The sequence below is a fragment of the Gavialis gangeticus genome, unplaced genomic scaffold (assembly GCF_001723915.1).
Source record: "Gavialis gangeticus isolate Ggan-Ray unplaced genomic scaffold, GavGan_comp1, whole genome shotgun sequence".
NCBI classification, from domain to species: domain Eukaryota; kingdom Metazoa; phylum Chordata; order Crocodylia; family Gavialidae; genus Gavialis; species Gavialis gangeticus.
This window is the reverse complement of record NW_017729032.1, coordinates 187,490,721-187,500,203: the sequence shown is the minus strand read 5'-3', so window position 1 is coordinate 187,500,203 and position 9,483 is coordinate 187,490,721. Positions and strand designations below refer to the sequence as shown.

Here is a 9,483-nt window from a genome sequence, read left to right as displayed (position 1 = left end):
GACACTAAAAATCATGGAGTGAATATAGACATTGGATTTATGACACGTTATAACCTGCCTGACAGCTGACTCCCTAGGTATCTCTCCACTTTTCATCCCCTTTCTCTCTCTCTCCCACTCCCCACTGTCTCTCACCCATTGACTCCTCAATCCACATTTTCACTGACTGCCTGTCTTGCATGCAGACCAGCCCAGCCTCTGGCTTCTTTACTTTTCATTCCATCCAGGAAGAGCACACACCAACTGCTGTAACTTCCTTAGCCCGATGAAGGGTTTTTGAACCCGAAAGCTTGCTTAATAATTGTTTTCCAACTATTTCAGTTGGTCTAATAAAAGATATCAGATCGATGCAAAGAACCTTGTCTGCCTATGTCCTTAGACCAACATGGCTACAACCTACAACCCTGAAACTTTCACCCAGTCTCTCAGCTCCAAATTGACACTCCCCCACAAGACTTAGATATCTGTGCTTAAGTATTCATTTTTTCCTAGCTGCGGTGACATCTAACAGTTATTTTTTTCTGGTGTTTTTGTCCCACTTTAATCAGGAATGTTTGTACCAACACAAAGAACTGAAGGTATCTCAACCTCAGACATTATTACTAGAATTGTACGAGATTATGACGTCTATGCCCGACGCAACCTCCAAAGAGGATACACCGCCAAAGAGCTGAATGTTAGTTTTATAAATGTAAGTATGCTGCACTCTCTTCTGATGGACCTTAGAAGCCCAAGTTGGACTGGAGATGAAAAAGCCTAATTTGAAATGGGAGATAAAATAGAGCAAGAACTGGTTAAAACAAGCTGAAGGATAATGTATTAGGAGATACTGGTAGACTTGTGAGTTTGCTTTTGTTACTTAATAGTCTTGGCAGTTATCATTTTCACCTACCATTTGTCAGTGTTCTTTGAAAGTATAGCTATTTAGAGGAAGCCAGCACCCGCAATTTCCTATTGTATTTGTGAACTACAGCATGCTTCTTATTAAGCTGCTGCTAATGAGCCTAGCAGATTAAAAAAAAGTTTCCAGGCATAGTCTTTCAAGCAGTAGCCAAGAGTCTGTGTTTCATTATTGCTGTTATCACAGGGACAGATAATAGAGAGCAGAAATAAATATGCAGAAAGCACAAGCTCTGCTATCAAATTCATTCCTCTACAAAGCAAGTAAAAAAAAGATGGAAGCTAAAAGCTTAAGGCAGTCCCATGAAACAAGAACTCTGTAGCAAGACGTCACAGAAATCAGAGAGCATCATCAAGTCACTTTTATGCAACACAAAATGTAAGCCAAGGTGCCAATATAAAACCTTAGAGTGGCTGAGGCTTACATTAGAAAAAGTTGCTTTCAAATTAAACCATTTCTAAAGACAGAACTGTCCATGCCAACCAAGGAATAGTAAAGATGTGAAGGAGACATCTTCTTTCTACTGTCCTCCATTTTCTCTGTCAAATCTTAAAGCAGAACCCTGTGAAAGTCACATTACTGAAATGTTCCTCTGCACTGTTCTGTATTAAAGAAAAGCTCAGGAACACAGGTCCAGAAAGGGCTCTTCAGCATGTAGGGCCAATCTGGCGTGCACTGTGCATGCGGGGCCTGGGACCAGGGCTGGGGCATCCTGAATGTGGCACGCAGGGCTGGTCCGGGGTGCCTGCTGCATGCAACACCCATACGTTGGATCCAGGATATGGGGCCAGTTTGCAGGCCCAGTCTGGCCCACAGGCCAGCCTGTGTTTCTTATCCACACACAGATTGGCCCAACATCACTCATCTAGTCCACGAAGCCTCATGAGTTGAACATCCCTGATCTAATCCAACTTTGCATATCCAACTCAAAGCACATTATGGGTGCCTGTACACGTGACAGTTTTTGCCATTTAAAGTGTTCTAAAGCCATCACGTAATACACATCAGCAACTTGAGAACGTTGTTAAAAGGGTGGTAGTTGCCTTAATTAACCCTTGTTGTATGTATTTTAAATGCAAGTCGAACTGCAGTACTGAGCCTCAGGCTACCTGGTTTCTCTTTTTTGCACATGTATTCAACTGGAGCTTTTTAAAGTGGTAATTAGATCTTCTACCAATGTCCAGTGCCTCCTACTCTACAGAACTACAGCAAGGCATGAAACTCACACCAAGCCATGGAACATCTACTGAGTTTTAAGGCACTGTACCTAAAGCACTTTAAGTAAAGCACAAAAGTTACAGTGCCTTTGGACGTGCCTGACCTGCACATGTATAGGCATCCATTAAAAACAAAATAACACCCCACAAAATATGCCACAAGTAAAAGCAGACGAGACTAGCACACTGCCAGTGCTCTGACACTCCAAGTATTTTGCAGTTAATTTGTGCTCAGAAGATCTTAGGAAGAGGACCATGCCTTTCACTGCAGAGAAAGGTAAAAAAAATCCCCAACAAAACAAACAAGCCACAGTCCTTGTGAAGCTAGGGGGGGAAAAAATCCTTCCTGACCCCAGATGTGGCAATCAGTTTAATTATTATGAGCAGAAGAGAAAGACAGCTTAGTCAGGTGCCTGAAAGGCAAATTACAAAAGGCAAACAGCAACCCACTAAATTTCTGGACCTATGGGGAATAGCACATGTTGGATGACCCAGCTCCATGGGCATGATCCAGCCTGTGGGCCATAGGCTGAGCACCACTGGTACATAGGGTGCTTGGATCAGTAATTGGTGCATGTGATACATGGGTTCAAGTACTTATTTGCAATCCCTATGGTAGGGATGGGCAGTAACTCTCTCTATGGAAGGGGCTTGATAATGCCAGGCTTCAGGGCCTTTGCTGGTTGTCTATTGGGGCCAGGAAGGAATTTTTTTTCCCCTTATGAAGACTTTATTGGTTTCTGTGTGTGGTGTGCACGTATGCATGTCTGTCTTTTGCTTTTTTGTCTAAAGCACTGGCAATAGGCCATAATTACAGGGTGGGAGATTTGACAAGGATACATTGGTGTTCCCATCAGTATTTTAAATCCTTTCAGGCATCTGGCTAAGATGCCTTTCTCTTTTGCTCATGGTTAAATGGATTGCCAGATCTGGGGTCAGGAAGGGACAAGGTTTGGTGACCCCATGTCACTCATCAGGCTGGATGGGTTGAGCACCACAGCTCTATACTGTCACACTATTCTTTCCCTGAACTGCTCAAATCCCATCTTGAATAGATTCATGTTCTTCGTCCCCTGACTAAGTTCTTGGAATATCATTCCAGAACACAACTTCCCACTTATCTGAATAACTGGGAATTTTTATCTGAATATGGCTACTTAGTGAGGACTTCTTTTTTTCTTTGAAAGAAAGGCAATGTATATTGATGTATATTGATAAGGGTGGTTATGTTTATTTGATTAGCCCTTTACCGTAATAGTACTCTCAATTTGATATCTAACTTATTTTTTAAAAACTAATCAAAGATATTATTGGGTGTTACACCTGCCTCAAGTCTGCTGCCAGTTATGTTTTTCCTCTTCATTTCTTTTCCTTTCTTGTTCCTTTTGCTGCATTGTAGATCCACATAAAGAACAGAGAAAAGTGCCAGAACACAGATAGTTCCCAAACACACAAAGGAAACAAATAGGGAAACAGAGAGTAAGATAAGGATCTCATTTTAAGCTCTCAGCTCCTTGTTCCAATAACTGGCAAACTTATTCCAGCCAAATGTAGTTTTTTTCAGAAAGACCTTTTAAACAGCTTCTGAAAATGGGGAATGATTGGTTTAAATTAGGCCCAATGCCTTTCAAAGGAAGTTAGGTATACAGGAGAATTTACAGAAGTATCTGACTGAATTAAAAGTAAAATGAAAATACTAATTCTACGTTGTGGTTGGCATTAAAAGACCCCCCTACTGAGCAGCAGTTTGGACATATTTTTAGCTTGTAAATTTTAAAATGCACTTATACTTTGAAAAGTACTTCTATAACGGCAACAAAAAATCATTTTTATTATATTTCAGTGCCATTTCTTAAAAGCTCAGGTGCACATACCAATATGTATTTAAATGTCTGTTTTGTGCATTTACCACAGTATCTGACTTGAATACTTACACATAGAAACAACCATCTAAGATGCACACTGAGAACATCAACCATTTGTGGTTTGCAGCATTCAGTGTTATGAATGTATATATTGGTATATGCATTTGTATGATCACATCTGAAATGGACCCTTATATCATACTTGATCAATTTACAGGCTTGTAAAAAAAATTGATCGTCTTCATGCCAGCCCTAAAAATACAAACTCAAATTTAAGAGCCAAACCCTGTATTTTCTGGCTTATGGATCATTGCCTGATATCTAATCAGTTGTATCGTTGAGCCAGGAGCTAGCGTAGGCACCATTTCACACTTTCATAACTGCAAAGATAAAAATAAGAAGCTAGTCTGAACACACACAAGCAGCAGATTCTGTTGAGTCATAAATTTACATTGCCATTTTTTTTACCATATATGTACTTTACCATATTGAACAGCCCTAGGAGAGCTAAAGAAGTTTTCCTCGAGAGAAATTAATAGCACTGCCATTTATTCAGCTCCAGTTAAACAAAATTCACAGTTGGTGATGAACTGACTGAAACATCTGCTCCCTCAGGGTTCATATCATCTTCAGAAAAACAGCTTCAGTCCTACAGAGCCTTTAACATTTTATGTGATAGGTTGAGCTACCAAAGAACTCAGAAATTTTCTTCTAAAACCTCAATGTTGAGAAGTTCAGGAGGTGGCAGGACCAACCTCCCTTAGGGTTGTTTGCATATGTAGGAGGTATCTTTTAATCCTATGCTTCAGGGCTTCTGTTTATCATTTTCCTTTGAAGCATCGGCCATTGGCTTGGCAGTGCTGGTTTTCCTAATGGAAGAGATAAACCACACAGGCGACAGGTAGAGGGGACATGGGGGGGGCACATGTCCCCCCTGAGATTAGCCCCGACTCAGCGCTGCTCAGGAGAGGAAAGTTTTTCTGCCACGCAGGCCGGCAGCATGTTGGGGGAGTGGGGAGCACTAAGACACAGCATGGAAGTATAGGAGTGGATATGGGGCTTTTGGCCCACCCCCAGGCCCGTCCACAAATTGTGCCCCCCACCCTCACAACACACACACACTCAGGAGGCACCAGTCACCCCTGCTCAAAGGATCCTGGCTTTGAGGGTCTTGCTCACATAGTGCCAAATCAGCAGCCAGATCTGAATTAGGAAGGAATCTTCCCATAGGTCAAATTGGCAAGGACCATTGGGACTGCTGCCTTCTTTGGCATGGAACATGATTCTCTTTTCCAGATGATTGCAATAAATTGACTTTCTCCTATGGCACATCATGATGTTTTTGGATGTTAATTGGATGTTTTGTGGCTATAAGGTGCAAAAGATGTTGGAGTGGTCCTTCTGGACAATAGTTTCTTGTGAAATAGGCATGTCATCCCATATCTGTCTCTTCTGCTGTGCTGTGTAGCATTATGTACTAATCAGCTCCCTCTTCCTCTCTGCTAAGCCACCTGGGCAGTGGCTCAGTACTTACTTATGCTATAACTAGGGGAACCCCTATTATCCCAAATGCCTATACTTTAAGACTTTTCTCTTTTCACAAGAGAAACTTCAGACTGAGATAGCATCAAGGGCTGCAAGGCAATAGTGGGATGGCACTTGCAGGAAGCTGTAGGAAGTTTTCATGTCAACCACCACAAGACTGAGTTATTTCTTGACTTGCATAAGCACTAAATTTACAGCAGTTTTAAACAATGCCCTAGCTAATCTATATAATTATGTTATGTTTCACATTATATGAGTGAGAGAGAGAGAAAGAGAGAGAGCTTAAGGTGTTTTTAAACATACTATAAATGCAGTGCCTATGCAAGTGGGGAAATAACTCAACCTTGTAGTAAACAACATGCAAGCGTCCCATACTTTCCTGTGGGAAGTTTGTATCTGTGTGTGTGTGCACACATGCATATGTGTATTTACACACACACCTGTTTAATAATTTTTTTGGTGGAAAGTGATAGCATGTGGTAAGCACTGAACAATAATAGATGTGTGTGTTAAAAATATTTAAGGATAATATTTATATAGATACTGTGCATTTTATCAATAATACTCTCTTCTTTTTTCCCCCCACATTCATTTGATTATCTCTTATCCATCCATATGTACTTTTCACCCAGGAGAAGAAATACCGCTTTCAGAACCAGGTAGACAAAATGAAGGAAAAAGTTAAGAATGTTGAGGAAAAATCAAAAGAATTTGTTAACAAAGTGGAAGAGAAGAGCCATGACCTCATTCAGAAATGGGAAGAGAAATCCAGAGAGTTCATTGGCAACTTTTTAGAGTTGTTTGGACCTGATGGAGCATGGGTATGTATCTACATCATTCCAGGCATAATGTCTGCCTTTTATTTACTTTCTCTGTTATTGCACAAACTTACAGTAGGTTACAGTAGGCTGCACCCTTCATTTTGAAAGCCAGTAGAGCAAACCAAAGCCAATTCCACTCATCTCAGCCAGCAACAACATGTGTCAAAACCACACTGCAAAGATCTCCCAGTTTGAAAATCTCTTTTGAACTGCTGCTGTACTTTTATCTTTAGTAAGGCTCTGGTAACATTTATGCACTGCCCAGGTATGTTACATTCTGCACATTAACATACATATTATGCAGTAGTACAAGAACTATTCCCTATAGTTCCCTGTAGGAATAGTTCTCCTTTCATTATCATTAAGAAGAAATTAAATACACACAGCAGGGGGAGGTGATACCATAAGTGGCAGAGAGGTAAAGTATAAAAATCTGAATTTTGGATTATTTAAAACTCAAATAATTCTCCTTCTCTCTCATTGTCTGTTTTATGTGGTATAGTAACCATTGTTATAGTTAAGAAAAAAATTATATAAACTTACACGGTTTGTGCTGAAAGAATTTCCAAACGTAGACACAGCTATACAAGCAAAACTTCTCTTTTAAAGGTACAGCTTATTTCATTTTGGGGTGGGGAGACTAAACTATGCCAACTGAAGTGGAGTCTTGTCAGTATAGCTGTGTGCACACAAGTAACACTTTGCCCACGTAACATGCTGCAGGGCTGTGAAATAGAAAAGAGATATTACCAGGAATGGCTAACAGACAGCAAAGTTGCTGAGGAAAGGATAGCTTGATTAGTAGAACATTAGAAAGGGGAGAAGGCCACTAAAAAGGAGAGAGGATCATTAACACCTGTGGAGTGAAGAGACACTAGCAGGAATTAGCTAGGTTACAATGAGCCATGAAGTCTATGGATGCCCTCAGCGCTGTCTCAATAGAAGTGTCACTGCCCCTCTCAGACAGCTGGTTTTAAATTAGGGGTGGAGCAGGAATCAAAAGAGGGGTGCAACTGCACCTCCCTGGATCTGCTCCTGGATGCCAGATATACAATAAAGACAACTGCAGAGCAACATCCCATAAAAGTGTCTAGTAAAGAGTGAAATCACAGCTGGAATTGTTCTAGGGAAAGCTCTAGTGACAGAGAGTGGAGGTTGGTTGTTTTTTTGGGGGGTTTTTTTAAATCAACTTAAACCTGGCAACTGGAAAGGCTTTCTTTTCCCCTAATGATAACTTGCTATTAGTGTCAAAACTGTTATTAATGTTAATTTGCCATAACACAGTTAGTTAGATGTTGCTTTTAATGTTGACGTTAAAAGTACAGAAATAGTTATAGGCATGTTAGATTCCTAGATCAGTAATTTGCATCCCATTAATACGCTATTATTATAATAACTGTTTGTGAAATAATACACTTTGTGCTGGCATCAATTTTCTAGAAGGTAAAGGCTGAACAACCCACCAAAATATCAATTTCTAGAAAAGGTCAAAAATGTCAGTTTTCAAACTTGCAAAGGATGCAGATATTTTATTTACTTATAATTTTGCTCACCAAGAGAGCTTTATACACATTTCATTTCCTTTAGAGAGTCACAGGGGTGCTCCAATACCACAGTGAAGAATGGAGTAGAAAAACTCCCAGCCAGGCTGATAGTTGTCATACAGTCTCCTACTTGCATACCAAAGTAAAGGACTAACCATATAGTGAAAGGTACTCTGGCTCAGTAGCAGTGAAAAAAGATAACATCAGCATGGGACTGGTGGGTATAACATCTTCTGGTATTCTGACTTAGACTGAAGACATTCCAAAAGGTCCAATTTAAAAAATATATTCAAACTTATATCCACATTGTTGGGATTTTTTTTTAAAAACACAGCCTCTAATAACTTCTCAGGCCTTCCTCATCGGTAGAATTTCTCAGCCTTTGCAGAGTTTCCCTGACCAATGAAAGGTTTGATGGCCAGTGCCCAAGCTATCATTCAACTGCTAATGCTCAATTTAATCAAAATCCCAAACTGGAAACCCACATTTAGCACGTGCTATATATTTAGTATGGACTGTAAAACTCATGAGTGGTCACCATGCTATCACTTTTCTTTCTTAAAGAAATGGACACGCACAGTAAATACAATTCTGGCACTACCTCATGTAGCGTCCCTAAGACCTAAACCCAATAAAGGCTCCACTATAGCCAGCACTAATGCACTGACTGATCGTATAATTATAATTGGGCAAAAGTGTTGTGACAAATAGCAAATTTTCCAAAAATACCATTTTGGTCATTCAAAAATTGTTTGAAAATTGTATCTAAATTTGCTGATTAGTTTCAGCTGGGGAGAAGGGAACCCCCAAAATGTCAAGACCAGCTTTACAAAGTGCTAAACGTGGTGCTGGTGAAGGTGTTGGTTTCCTCGCTTCCGCTTCTACATAACTAAGTGGTTAAAGCACTCACCAAGGATGACCTAGGTCCAAGTCTGACCTCTTCTTATTGAAGACCCCATCTCCCATCTTCCAGCAGAGCTCTTTTAACCAGTAAAACCTGGATATCATAGGATATAGTGACTACAGTCCCTCTTGTTCAAATAATTAAACATTCACTGGAACAAGAGATGGAACCACACCGGTCAATCTCTCAGGTGCATGTTTTAGCCATTTCAGTGTCTCAGTGAATACTTAATTCTTCTGTAGGAGTGACCTCCCACTTACAGGAATGAAGGGAGCCCACCTAATGTACAATATAGCATAGCAAGTGGGACACCTGGATGCCAGTCCCAGCACCGGAGTAGGCAGTTTTTCATGCAGAGTAGAACAGTGTGGACTGGAGGGTTGGAGAGTACTTCCACCCCGAATAGCCTATAGCACCAGCAGTCCCTTGGGAGAAGGGAATTGTGGGTTCAGATCCTCTCAGACAGACAAGAGAATCAGATCTGGCTCCCATCGCGTGTGTAAGGGTTCTGTGCTGTTTGGTAAAAGGGGAAAGGATGACAACACCCCCACCAGTAATCATTTTTCACTATTGTTATGACTGCCTGAAACAAAACATGTCCATTTCAACCTGAAACGTTCCAGGCTACCCAAATGTTGTTGGTGGGTTTTTTGGGTTGTTGTTTTTTTTTTTTTGGGGGGGGGGGG

General features: G+C 40.7%; 1 protein-coding gene across 4 annotated transcripts in view; it reads left to right on the top strand.

Moving 5' to 3' along the window:
* PCYT1B (phosphate cytidylyltransferase 1, choline, beta) overlaps window positions 1–9,483 on the top strand; it is a 76,688-nt gene that overhangs the window by 56,048 nt on the left and 11,157 nt on the right. For 3 of the 4 annotated variants that reach the window (XM_019525369.1, XM_019525368.1, XM_019525371.1), the window contains exons 6-8: window positions 549–691; window positions 2,339–2,395; window positions 6,161–6,349. In XM_019525369.1, the coding sequence (XP_019380914.1) occupies window positions 549–691; window positions 2,339–2,395; window positions 6,161–6,349 (389 nt within the window). The remainder of the gene's footprint in view (window positions 1–548; window positions 692–2,338; window positions 2,396–6,160; window positions 6,350–9,483) is intronic. The other variant, XM_019525370.1, reaches the window with a different exon arrangement.